At 36.8% G+C, this 14,452-nt stretch overlaps 1 protein-coding gene across 8 annotated transcripts in view; it reads left to right on the top strand.

Moving 5' to 3' along the window:
- LOC141548465 (protocadherin-11 X-linked-like) overlaps positions 1-14,452 on the top strand; it is a 571,918-nt gene that overhangs the window by 262,961 nt on the left and 294,505 nt on the right. For all 8 annotated transcript variants that reach the window (XR_012483963.1, XM_074277360.1, XM_074277358.1 and 5 more), the window contains one exon: positions 5,652-5,681. Coding sequence is in view for 7 of the 8 variants with exons in the window: in XM_074277360.1 (XP_074133461.1) it covers positions 5,652-5,681 (30 nt within the window). In the remaining variant the exon portion in view is untranslated. The remainder of the gene's footprint in view (positions 1-5,651; positions 5,682-14,452) is intronic.

Here is a 14,452-nt window from a genome sequence, read left to right as displayed (position 1 = left end):
AGGGGAGAGAAAAGAAAGAAAAACAGCAGCAAGAACTAGAAATACCTAATTGCATTCTCATGACTTTATGCCTTCCTAAAACAGATTTTTGAAAGGGAAATAGATGATAAAGGAATAGCTTTTAAAATAAAAAAATGTAGCATTATTTTCATTATCATTGCTTTCCTTTTTTGAGGAATTTTGGGTTTGTATGTTGATCATTAGTGGAGCATAAAAGGAATATATCCCATGAACAGTTCTATATAGCTAGAAATGTGGGAATTTTAGTGATTCAAAGTCGAAATTATTTGGACAGAGTATTATATCTCTCAAATATTATGTCTGGGTAGTTGAGGCAAAACAAAGATGGAGGAGGCATGAGGCTGAATGAATAATCTGCATGATAGTATTTGTATGTAGCCTTGATTTCTCAGATAAAATTATTCAGCTAGAAGTTGACAAGTATTTCTCCAATTTATAGTCATATCAGTGCTAGAAATCTTATTACGAAAGATGGAACTGGTGCATGAAGTATGACTATTTAAAATGTATTTAAATTTAAAATTGTCAGTACCTTCTCCCATTGAGGCTATCAGGATATTACATGTAGGGGACAGGTAGATGGCACAGTAGAGTATCAGCTCTAGAATCAGGAGAAGCCAAGTTGAAATTCAGCCTCAGGCACTTGAGCACATACATCACTTAACCCTGATTGCCTTGACAAAAACAAAATATTACTTGTGCAGTAGCACAGTTATCCTTTAAATGGCACAAATGTTTTTTTTTTCAATGTATCTACTAGTATACTGTAATGTTCTCTGTTAGGGTTTCCTGGAGGTCTCTGGAGGCAGCCTTCCTTTCAGTTCAGTAATCACCACAAGTACCCCAGGGGTTAAAGTCCAAATTCTTTATTGTCTCCTTCAAAATCTTCTCTCCTTTCCTGGGGCCCTGTTAGCTTTCTTAGAGGCCTACCTCTCTCCTTGGTTCAGAGACCTTGAGCTCCTGCCACCAGTCCTTTGTGTTCTCTGCCTCTGCCAGCTTCTTGAGATCCTCATGGATGTATCTTGGTTTCTGTGGGGGAGGCAGGAGGACCGCCACCAGGGTCTCTGTCTTCCAGTTCTGATTCTGGCTGAGTTTGTCCCAGCTTATATGCTCTCTTATCATAGGTATGAATCTTGTGGAACTATAGTAAATACTAAGTACATGTACTGAATTACCATTGTCTTTATCAATACCACTGACTTAACACCTTGTAAGAGAATCCTTGTTTCAGAGTTCTGGCCCATAACAGTATATCATTGGCAGATGGTTGGACAACTAGCATTTTCTTTTGAAATTTGCATTTGAGACATTCAAATGCTACATAACATTTATGAAATGTTAAAACGACTATTCCATATATTTATTATTTAAAAGTAGACAGGATAGATCTCCATTTAAAATAATCCAAAAATCTTAAGATCATAGTTGTTTTACCAAAAATCTCCATCAGTAATACATCTATTTTTCCCTAAAAGGAAAAAAAATAAAATGGCAAATTTAACACCTTAAAAATGGACATTTTCTTTAAATGTTTTATGGAAATTTTCATATGTATTTCTACATTTCTACACATGGATTATCTAGTAAATTGAGCTCACTAAAATATTTCCATCTGAAAAATATGAATAATTGAGGCCCAAAAGTATGTTTTCTAATTTGTAGTCCAGAAAAAGTCGTTAGATGGTCACCATCAGATTTTAAGAAATGGGATTTCATGTTAGATAGATTCCAAGAGCTACTGATTAGCAACATGCTTTTATACAATGGAGAGTACCTTAGATTAAAGTTGGAGTACCTGAGTTTCAATAGAAGTCTTGATTCTAACTTGTGGGTAAGCTAGTAAATCTTTCTGAACCTTAGTTTATTCATCTTGAAAATGCAACTAACATCACTTATACTAACTCTGAAGTGCTTAGTCAATTATAAAGGTCAAGAACCTATAATTTCCTAGGTATGGATAGTCCCTCTGCTGATAAGTATCATAGCCTCTTCTCACCGTGGTACACAATCTTCTCAAATCACTTTGGCCAGATTTGTAGCATTGAACCTTTTTGCATCTATCTATTTAGCTCCTTATATGAAAAGTACTGCTCATCACCAAACCTCCCAGCTTGAGGTCTTTTTCTTTAGAGCTTTGTAAACCCAAGGATCACTTCTTTGCCACTCATAAAACACCAAAGGAATATGTTAGTGTAGTAATAAATCATAAAATGTTCTTTAAATGTGAGTTGTCATTATTAAACCAACAGGAGTGATTTGCCATTTCCTTTTCCACCTCATTTTACGGATGAGGAAACTGAGGCAGATAGGGTGAAGTGACTTTCCCAGGGTAACACAGCTAGGAAGTGTTTGAAGCTGGATTTGATCTCATGAAGATGAGTCTTCTTGATTTCAGGTCCAGTGCTCTAGTCACTGTTCCACCTAGCTGCCCATATATACTATTCCTGCTGTATATCTAGATATGAATAATATTTTGTCATCTGTTCATTACTTATCATGTCTACCATAAGGCCATAATGAAGAGTTGCCTGAAAAGTTTAGGTTTCCCTTCAATTACATAATTCCATTTGCATATGGCTTCTCTCTCCTTTCTGCCTCCTGCATCTAGTATCCTTTACCTTCTTTCATCAATTAATTACATCCACTTAGCGCTATCAAGCTTGGAAATTAGCAGATAGATTGGAAGACGTTCACCCTTTGGTAGTAGAATTTAGGTTTTATTCACACCATGAGGTTAATAAGAAAGCACTAAGCTACTTAACATAGGAATATGAGAGAAGCAGCTAAGCCACTAAGTGTTAGCTTTTAGGCATTTGCGATTATCCTCCTTTCTTCCTTTGCTCCTTCTTTAGTGGACAGTATTTTAGAGGATTTATAGTTGGTCCAACCAGAACTCATTTTTCAGTTCAGAGAATAAATAATCTCTATCTTTAAAACATAAGTTTCTGTTTTGTATCTGCTTTGAAACTAGCATCCTTGCTAACATCATTGCATCCTTGCCAGGAGATCTCTGGGCTTTCTTACATCTTTGATGTCTGCCCCACCACCCTGCAGAGAAGGCCACATGTTTTAACAGATTTTGCTAGGTCTCTGTAGTATAGCAAATGAGAAGGGCTGTTATTTGGTGTGTATGGGGGGTGTATGTGTGTGTGCACGTGCATGTTCATGTCCATATGTATGTGAAAGACTTTGACCTGTGCCAGCTCATCCCTATGATGTGTAAAGGCAAAAATATCACGGCCAATCTCATTAATTTTTTTTAATCTCATAATAGCGATGGTGAACGTTGTGGTGGGTTTTAAAGACAGAAGGCAAGGGGGAGAAGGGAAAGCTATCCAAGCCTAGGGAACAACCACTTAAATAACAAAGTTGGAAGTGAGTGTTTAAGGCTCAAATAAAAAGGTTTATTTGTAGAAGGACTTTAGGATCAGATGGTAGGAATGGCATTCATGACTTAAATGCTGGCTCCCAAACATGCTTTAGTCATTAACTTTATGACAATCCACTGAATAATTTACCAAGATATTTATAATCAACATTCACAGATCTTCACTTGACTCACTGGCAATTTTGGGGTGGCAGCTTGCCCAGTGTCCAAGTAGTATGTGACTTGGACAGTGACCTTTAATAGGACATATTTAATGAGGCTCTCTTTAGTGCTCCAGAACAAGACTAATATCAAGAATTTTGCTAAAGGAATTTTTTCCCACTGTTAACCACTTGGGAACTGTGATTCTTTTATTCTGTTGGCATTAACACCAGGGAACTTTGCAAACCTTTTCACTAGTGAGTTCTTCTAGTCATAATCAATCATATAATGGAAAGGTTCTGCTCTGTTAAAGTTATTAAAGATCTAGGGACACTTTTCTTCAAAGATATTACTGGAAGCATCCCCCTCCCAGCTGTACGTCATTGATGGTAAATTTGATTAGTGTGAGCAGACTGTAGGAATATTTTTCAATGTTTTGTGTGGGAATCATTTTCTACTCCCCCTGCCTCCATATGGCAGATTTGGGAACTAAAGGATATGTGTACATTTGTGTTTACTTCAATTTTCTACCTGATCAGTATAAAGACAGAGTAGTGCTATTTCAATAGCAAAACAAACAAAGGTTGGGCCTATGAATAAAACAGTGGATGTCCTTAATATGGCATGGATAGATGGATCTATTCCATCCATCATCTTTTTTATATTCTTTTCAAATGTCCCTCCTTCCCCATTGCTCTTTCACTACCCACCTAACTTCCCCCTGCCCTGCAGGGGTTCCATGCTTAACTCCAGCCAGGATGGAATTCAGACACAAACAACAGGAGAGAGAGGCTGATGGAGAGAAATGGGGTTATCTCATTTACTGCCTATGTCAATGTGACAGTACATGGCAGAGTAGGCAAAATATCTGTGGTCCCAATCATGAATTTGACATCTTGAGGGAAAAAATTAGCTAGCAGTGTTAAGATGTTTAAAGATGTTTTTCTTTGTATAGACAGGTTTCTTGGTTAAACTCCAACTCAAGCATTTCCAGCCCTGGTGATTTAGATTTGAATGAAATTGTGTTAAACATCTTTGATTTGTCTTTTTATATGGCCATTACTTTCCCCTTTATTTCAAAAATGTTTGTGTGTCAGAAACAAAGTCCAAATATTTGAATTATTGCTTTCTAATCAAGGGATCGATTTCTTTGTTGTAGCTATCTATATTGGACAAATATGTAATTATGAATAATATAATTAGTAACTTAGCTCAGATACAGAGGTGAAGGCAGCAGGGTATAGTGGCTAAGGTGCTGCCATCAGACTCAAAAAGATCTTTTAAGTCTTGCCTTGGCTACTTACTAGAAGCTAGTATGACTTTGGACAAGTTACTTAGTTTCTCTGTGCGGTTTCCTCATTTGTCAAATGAAGGGTTTTATTCAGTGGTCTCTAAGGTCTCATAGCTTTAAATGTGTTATCATATATGAGCCTCTCATTTAGTATGGTGTTGAATGTTCTATTGGCAATACCACTGTTAGAATAAATCATCGAGACAGAATCAGCTACACCCAGAGAAGGAACACTGGGAAGTGAATGTAAATTGTTAGCACTACTGTCTATCTACCCAAGTTACTTATAGCTTCAGAAGCTAATACTTAATGTGCAACAAGAAAATGGGATTTACACACATATATTGTATCTAGGTTATATTGTAACACATGGAAAATGTATGGGATTGCCCGTCATCTAGTGGAGGGAGTGGAAGGAGGGAAGGGATAATGTTATAAAAAAAATTACTCACGCATATATACTGTCAAAAAATTTTATAAATAAAAAAAAGAATAAATCATCGAACATTATGGCTAGGAGGAGTATGCGAGATAATGCAAACTTGTAGTCCAAACTTTTCATTTAATGAATGGGGAAACTGACACCCAAGTTATATGACTAGCTGATGGCAGAGATGGGCCTTAAACCCCACCTCCTGACACTTGGTAATGCTCTTTCTGCTGTCTCAGTGCTCAAGTGGAAGTAAATAGCAAGGATTGAAATGTGTGTATGCTTTTAAAGGAATGATAACATTGGTTAAGTCAAATTGATACTGATTTTTTTTTCTTTTCTTTGCTTTCATTTCTTGCTGCTGTTTAATCCTAATTCAGAGGAAACTAGAGCCGAAGAAACCAGGAAAGGTAAGACTACAAACTCTCAAGAAAATTGATTTCAAAATGTTTTGTTTGTTGTTTAATCTCTACTCCAAGGTATTAAAACTGTAAGTGCTTAAGATGACATATGTCATGGTTCTGCTTTAAAAGAATTTCAAGCTGAGGTGTCTTCACATATCGTACCACTTACACAGTCCTAGAAGGAATTTTTGAGCCTGGTTTTATTTATCTTTTTTCCACCAATACTCCCTTATCCCACTGTGCCAAAACAACATGCTGCTGACAGCATTTTTTATGAATGCCCCAATAATAGTCAGGATGAATTTTAGCACTAAAAAGGGGGCATTTTGTTGTTAATTCTCAAGACAATGAATGTGAGCCATGAAGAAATATCTCAGAGTCACAGGGGAGACTCCCATAAGGAAACCAAATATGACTATGTGGCAAACTGATGTTCTCTGGGACTCTGAATTGGAGAAATCATTTTTAAGCTCTTTCAAATACAGATGACTACATGATATGAACAACCCTCTTATAGAAGTTAGCTCCTTCCAAAAATTATCATATTATTCCTATGGTTGAGTCATCATTCTAATGATGGGCATGGCTCCAAAATGGTTTGGGAGGCACTCTGTTTGGAGCTGAAAATGTAAGAATCCTTTAAACTCTCTCCCCGTTTTCTTTCCTGTGGGAAGATCTCTTTAATTGGTGGCTCCATATCTGGCATGGTGCTGTAAGATTCAACGAAATGTTTTCCATGCATATAGCTTCCACTGGTGTGTACTAGTTTAAGTATGAGTCCAGTTCTCCCCCATTATAGCTTGATAATACTGGGTTTCAACTTTTAAAGAAAAAATTGTCACAACATGATCCTTACTATGATAATAAATTCTATATTAGACTTGCATGATTGTAACCAGTACAATAACTATGAAAACAATGTCAGTCTGTTAGGTCAAGGTAAATTTTCATGACCAAAGAATTTTAAATCACAAGAAATTGAGAGGTTTTGAAATCACTTCTGTGACCCTGATATTATTTCTCAAGTATCACCATAACTCAGAGTGATTTAAATTTGGATCTTACCCTCCTCCACAGAGGGCAAGCAAGTCACCAGAAATGTCCAGGGGTAAGAGAAAAAAAATATAATGTTATTAGCTCGATCACTAAGCAGAAGCTTTGCATCTGCCTTGAATATTATCGAGTTCTACTTTGAATTTGAATGAGACATATTCATGTTTCATAGGGTTCACACATATATGACCTTTTTAAGAAATGGGGAAGGTCGTTACCTGTCTCCTAATTTTTGTGGTATTTTTTAAAAGCTTAAATTGATGAACTCTCGAATATTGATTTTTTAAAAAGTTCATTTGATCTTTAAGTAGGGGATATGTTTTGCTTTTTATAAAATCTACTTCTCCTAACTGGATCCTGAAGAGAATGTATACTCTTGCTCAGGGGATTCATCCCACTAAGATACTTGGGCCATGAAATTAGAACATATGGTAGACCAAGGGGTGATTGAAAATCCATTTAATCATGTTTTGGGGAGCTATGGAGAGTTGTCTGTTTACTGAATGAACTCTCCAACAGTAACAGAATGTAAGTTTCTGTATTCATTTTATATATTAGCTTTTCACACAAAGATTTAAGGGTCGGGGGTGGGACTAAAACAAAGCAAAAACTATACACTTAGAATATCCATTTTTGGTTTCTATTTCATGTTTTAATGTACCTAATTGTTCTTTCTATGTATTACTCAAAAGACCTCCAGCAAGGGAGACAGAGGAGACTGGGGAAGGACTCCCTGTCTCTTTAGGCAGCCCTTTGCAATTTAGAATATTACTAATTGTTACCGTGGATAACAATTTTTACCAGACATGTAGATAATTGATCAAAAGCGATCTGCAGCTTCTCTTTGGGGATTGTCTTGAGGGTGGTCCTGACTTTCCTCCTATACCTTGCTTTTGACCTAATACTACTGCTCTTCTTAGTTTGATCACCCACTTTATTCACCAGATTGAGTTCTGAATTACTTCTTGATGTTTCCAAAAAAGCCAAATTCAGCCAAAAGGATGTGAAAATTATAGGATTCAGAAATCATCTGAGCAATGATGTCGTTGAAATAAGTACACAGGCTCTGGCAATACATCTGTTTTGAAGGGTACACATATCAAGAGTTGGATGTGGGAGTTTGAGAGTGTCAGGATGGAGGGAGTCATTCACTTTCCAATTGTACTTATATGAGAGTATTGCATGGCAGAATCACAGTATATCACGGCTCCTTATTCACACATTTTGAAATACCAGAGATCCAATCTTGTTTTCTAAATTATGACACCTGTGCCCACTAGCTTTATGTAATATCAGTGTTATTACTGTATTTTAATATTGCCATTACAGAAATTCCTTTGTAGTTGTGGTTCATTGATTTTAATGCATCCTTTTTAAAGGATATTTTAAAAACTGAATTTTTAAAACTATAAACCTCTACTCACCTTGGGAAAGAATATTCATTAACTTTGTATTTAGTGCACTTTTTATAAGAAAATGAATTTATCTCTTGAAATAATGATTTGTACTGAAGTTATTTTTCCAATTTAAAGAAAAAAAAGAAGAAAGGCTATGTAGCTCAATGGAAACTAGAACCAACCTTGTGTTGAGGAAGTCTGAGGGCATATCCTATCTTTGACACCACCTGGGCCAGCCAAGGACACCTTACTACCCCAAGGAAGGGAGGAAGGGAGGAAGGAATGTTATCTCTAACAGCATACTGTCCCCAAATGAACTCCTTAGCTTTTCATTCAGTCAACTGAAAGATCAGAGAGCTCCTCTATAATTGTTCTCCCAAATTGGACTAAAACTGCTTTCCATAGCCATATTCAGTTGAATTGATTGTTTTCAGTAGTTTATAGCTAATTAGAAAATAAATGAAGCCTACCCTATGCTGCTAACACTTAGGAGGGAATTAATTATTTCTTTCCCAAATAATCCCTAGCACAGATGTAGTGATTTTTTAAGGAAAAAGAAGAAAACCCTAAGTGAGCCTCCCTATGGCTCTTCTTTGGGGAAATTTAAGTCAAGCTCTTAGAAAAAAAACACTCATCCTTCCTTCAATAACATTGACCAGAACATCATCTCATGGGTCCATTTCAACTAAGATAATGCATCCTTTTCTTCTGGGACAAGGCTGAATCTATTGTTCCTTGGCTCAGTGAAAATGGCTACCTTGTTGTAGTATCTTCATCAATTGCTAAAATTTAGAGGGCCAGACTGAGTTGTGTGAGATTTTTTTTCTGGAGAATTTTTTCTGGCTTTGCCTGAGGTTAATTTACAAGTGCTTTTGATCATTCTGGGTAAGTGAAATAGAGCTAGGAACTCCAGGAGCATTGCCATCATTTCCTCATATAGTATCTGTCTTTCTAAGTCTTTATCACTAGAGAAGCCAATGAATTTGTTTTTAATATGAAGCTGCTGTAACGTAGCATGGGAGCCTGTGAGGAGACAGATGCAGAAATCCGCTCTTTGCCAGTGCTATATTTATTATGACTCTCTCCTCTTGGAGAATGCAGAAAATTCTAACCATCCTTTTTCTGGGGGAAAAAGTATCCTCTTAAAACTCTGCTTCCCAATTAGATAATTTTTTCAAGAGTTGAGAGATTCCTGGATCTATTCCTAAATAGTTTGATTAAATAATTCCTGTTCTAACTATATGCTTCAAAGAATCACAGAAATTGAGTTAGTTGTGTCTGCAGCATTGGTCTGGTATAACCCACATGGAATCAGTCAGTCATAACATATAAGTGTCCACTCTTTGATCACTCTGTGTCAGGCACTTTGCTAAGCCTCTGGACAACAAAAAGAAGCAAAAGACTAGTCTACCCTCAAGACGCTCACGATTTAATTAGGGAGAGAATAAGCAAATAAATATGTACAAAAATCTAAACAATAAGTAGGAAATAATTAACAGAGGGAAGTCACTGGAATTAAGAGAGGCTGATGAAAGACTTGCTACAAAATAGGAGTTTTTGGTTGAGATTTAAAGAGAGCCAGAGAAGGCAGAGATGAGGAGGCATGGGAAACAGTCCAGAGCTGAGAGAAGTAGTGTCTTGTTTATGGTGTTCATGGATCCACTGTCACTGCATGAAAGAGTGCATGGTGGGGAATAGGATATAAGAAGATTGGAAAGATAGGAGGCAATTAAATTATAAAGGACTTTGAACACCACAAAAAGAATTTTCTAGTTGATTCTAAAGGTGACAGGTTGCTACTAGAGTTTATTGAGTAGAGGGATAATATCGTTGGGCCGGTGCTTTAGGAAAATCAGAGTGGTGACTGAATAGAGAATGCGTTTGACTGGAGAAAGTTAAGGTAGGAAGGCCTAGCATTAGCAGATTGCAGTAGTTCAGGTTTAAGGTGATAAAAGCCTGCCTTAAAGTCTTGACAATGTCAGAAGAGAGAAAGGGGCATATTCCAGAGTTGCTACAATGTTCAACTCAACAGACTCTGGAACCAGGTAGGATGCAAGGGGTGAGAGATAGTGACAAGTCTACGATGATGCCTAGATTTTGAGCCTGATGGATTAGGAGGATAATGAAAAAAATGAGGGTTAGAGGAAAACATAATGAGTTGAGTTTGGGATATATTGATTTTAGTCTACTAGATATCCAATTTGAGATGTTACTACATAGTTGGAAGTATGAGATTGGACATCAGCAGAGACTGGGGCAGGATAGGTGATCTTTAGAATCATCAGCACAGAGATGGTAATTAAATCTATGGTTTTCTGATGCGTTCACTGAAGCAACATAGAGGGAAAAGAAGAGATAGTTTAAGACAGAACCTTCAAGGACATATATAGTTGGAAGAAGTGATCTGGATCTGGATCCAGCAAAGGAGATTTTCATATCTGAGCCAAAGTCCTCTCTGACATGATTCATTCCTTTCCCTTTCTCCTTCCTCTTATTCCTTTTCCTTTTCCTGAGAGATGTTCTGTTGTAGAATTACAGAATCAGGCAGAGAGACGTAGCGATCTATTTAGCATATGCTTGGAGTCAAAGTATTTGCAATTATATTTGTCATTTTCTTCAGTAGTACCCTATTTCCTCTTTCACACAGTTGCAATTTAGTGCTGGCAATATTGCTATAAGAGGATTAAAATAACCGAGAGTTCCCCTTTTACATTACCAGTGCACCTGGTTTAGTCCGACAATTACTTCATTGACATGTTATTCCAGGGATGTTACACCCCAGGGTATGCTGTGATATCTTTTAACAACTTCTTACCTTACTTTAAAATATATTCTTAATGCTTTTAACTCAATAGGTAGCACCTAATGGATAAATAAATCAGAAATAAAATGAGGCCAAATTAGTTGAAGAGCACTGTTTGTACGCTTCCCCTTCATTTTATACTTGAAGGCGTGCTGCAGAATGTCAATGTGTCCTTCACTGTACGTAAGGAGAAAGCTTCACTTTTATTTTTTTTTCACATTGTTGACTCAAAAACCTTCTTCATCTTTGCTACAAAACACAGAATTTCAAAGTTAGAGGAGACGGTGCTGGCCATCTAAAACAATACATGTATGAAAAAGAATCCTTCCACAACACACCCAGCTCTTCTTGAAGACCTACAAGGAGGGGGAAGCCCCTGTCTCTTGAAGCAGCCTACCTTATTTTGAGATGCCTCTAACTGTTGAGAAACTTTTCCTGACATGAAAAGGAAATGTGCTTCTTTGTACTCCTATTCTTGCCCTTTAGACCCAAACAGAACAAGTCGTCAAGCATCCAGAATCCACCAGCACCTTAAACCTTTTGGTCATATCTCATTAACCCACCGTAAATGACTCCAAGTTTTAGTGCTCTCATCATTGTTCCACTTGGCTGCCATATGGAGATCCTCTCAACCCCTCCACCTTGAGGGGAGAAATCATTTGAATCAGCTTTTCTTCCTAGTACCATGCTGTACTCGATCTTTTCAACCTTTCTGTTCCAAAATTATCAGAGACATCTATACTACTTACTTCTTTTTGCACACCACTTATTCTCCTTTTAAATTCCTGCAATCTAACCTTTAACCCCTATCTTGAAAACTATTGAAACTTAATACTTAAAAACAAAAAAAAAATAATTCCCTTTCCCTCCTTGTCAAATCTAATGGCCTGTGAGTGGGAGGAGAGAAGAAAAATTCTTAACGGAAAAGAAGGCTCCTGAGCTGATGGAGAGCGTTAAAGGCATGAATGTGATTGGCATCCATGATATCCAAGGAAGATTCTAGATCTCGTCTTGGGAATAACTCTTAAAAGTTATTCTCATTTTCTTTGAAAATAGAGAGAAATATTTTCCATGTTAAAATGAACCACTTGTTTTGGTAACTCTTCAGAAAGTTATCATTCTGGTTTTGTGTGGAATGGAATCTAGAGAAAATATAGGTTGATGGTGTTTTTCTCCTAACGGTACAAGAATAGCTATATTGTTCCAAACTGAAAGGTTTCTTTTTCCTCTTAAGCCTGAAAATTACTCAAGCAGTCCAGTTTTGATGGACATTTGAGAGAATGGTTTCCTTTTGTTGTTGTTTTTTGGTATCCCACCCACTCTTGCTCACATAGGGATATTAGAAGAGTGCACCATGAAGTCAAGACTATCATGCATTCTGTCTCTTTTTTATAGAACTCCAAGCTAGCTAGAAAGATGCAAGAAACCCTCTGGTCCTCTAGCATCTTATCCTACCCTGAAGTGTCAGAATCCAGCCAGTGTATCTCTGAGAAACAGATATGTACATTCTATATGAAATACGCTATTGAGAACACTCTTAAAATCATCCATATGTATGCTCAGTCCCATTTAAAATGCAGGGGACACAATAAAGAGAGTCATATTAAGCAATATATTAAAAGTTAAAATACTTCTTTATAATATATCTTAAACAAGAGGATGAGCCTTCTTTTAAGTACTTCATCTATCTGTATATTTATAATGTATTCTATGTATTTAGGTTAACTAAAATGATAGATGAATTGAAATTCTATCTATTAAACATGTATAAAGACGCATGTGTGTCTATATAAACACAATACCCATATATGCAAGCACACATGTGTATTATGTTAGTAAACATGTAAGTGTGTATTGCTCATTCAGTTGTCACTGATAGAGACAATTTTCCATTTTCCCCTTTGGTAATCTGGCAGTCAGTGCTTATAGTCAATGCCATCTGATCTCTGGAAGTCATTTAAAATCCCTCTCTGGTCCCATCTCTATCTAGCTCAACAACTGTTATGCTAAAATGTGATACCCCTGAACTCCAGGGTTCAGGACAGTGTCTACATCATCATGTGTTTAAATTGAGCAATCATTAAGAGTTGCTGTCAAATTCCAAATTTCTGTTTTCCTTTTAGGAACAGTCACTGACATTTTCTGATAAATGAATAAATGATATCTCTGAAATAGGAACTCCCTCAGTCATAGGATGAACAGATCAATTTAATGAGACTTGATCTGCCCATCCCTCTCTTCTGATTTCAGGGAGCAATTACCATGAGTAACTCCACAGAGGCAGTTGAGTCAGTGATGTTTTTTAATTGAGAAATATGCTTATCGAGAAAATAGAGATTATTTACTGAGTCCAAACAAGCTAAAAGGTCTTAAAACCCCTTTATATTACATCATCCCCTGTAATGTTCTTGTTCCCTATCTTCTCCTTGGTTCTTCCAGTCTCTGATGAATAGATCACCTTGTTTCTCAATAAGATCAACCCTTCTTCATGCACCTTTGATCTCATCCTGTCCTCTCTTTTCTAGCAAATTGAACCCCCTCCTATTATATTCTCCTTCATAGCTTCATGCTTCATTTTCTCCTTATCTATTAGTTCCTCTTTGCTGCCTAGGTCCCCCCGATCCTTGAAAAACACTCCCTAGTGGTTCCTTCTACTTCTCCCCTCATTCTTTTCCCCTTTGGAAAAGAATGAAGCCTGGCTAGAAGCAGTGTGGCTTCTAGCCTTCTGGTGTAACCATGTATCTGAACTTAAAATCTCTAATTTTATTTCAAAGTTTAACTTACAGGCTATCTCCTAAATGAATCATTTCCTGATTGCCCTAGTTTCTAGTGTTTCCCCCTTAAATTACCTTGTATTCCTTGTGTGTGTGTATAGCACATACTCATACATGTGTGTTGTCTGCCCTGTTTGAATGTAAATTCTATAAACTTCTTAATTTCAGGGGCTGCTTCATTTTTTTTGTCTTTCTAGCACTTTTAACAGTGCAAGAAATTAAACTTGCATAAATCTTAGATTCCTCCCCCCCAAAAAAATGAAGTAATTGGACTTAGGACTCTTCCGGTTCCATAAATGTTGTATGGAATGGTAGAGAGCCATACAGGTTGTGGGACGAAGAGAACTTTCATTTTATATATGCAGATTTTTTTACTAATAACTATTTCCATCCTCAAACCATTTTGTTTTTTCAACTCATTTTTAGTAATTCTCTTTCTCCTTATACTCTGCTAATCCCAGGACCCAACCATTCTGAAGTGAGATGAGCTTCTGAAACTTATTTTTAAAATGCAAAGTCCAAGGATGTTGAAAAGTTTAAAAACTTCAAGCCAACCACAAAGAATAGGATAGTGTCCATCCATAAAATTAAGCTCCCTTCCAACTTCCTGTAAAAATGGGGGCGGTTGCAAAGGGAATTGAAAATGTGATTATTGTCTAGAATAGCCTTTTACTTCCATTTCACAGAAATGTAACAGTGCTTCATTGACTGCTTATGCAGCTAAATTCTTAAAGATAAGACCAATTTTTT

The sequence above is a fragment of the Sminthopsis crassicaudata genome, chromosome X (assembly GCF_048593235.1).
Source record: "Sminthopsis crassicaudata isolate SCR6 chromosome X, ASM4859323v1, whole genome shotgun sequence".
Lineage (NCBI taxonomy): Eukaryota > Metazoa > Chordata > Mammalia > Dasyuromorphia > Dasyuridae > Sminthopsis > Sminthopsis crassicaudata.
This window is presented reverse-complemented; position numbering and strand designations above follow the sequence as displayed.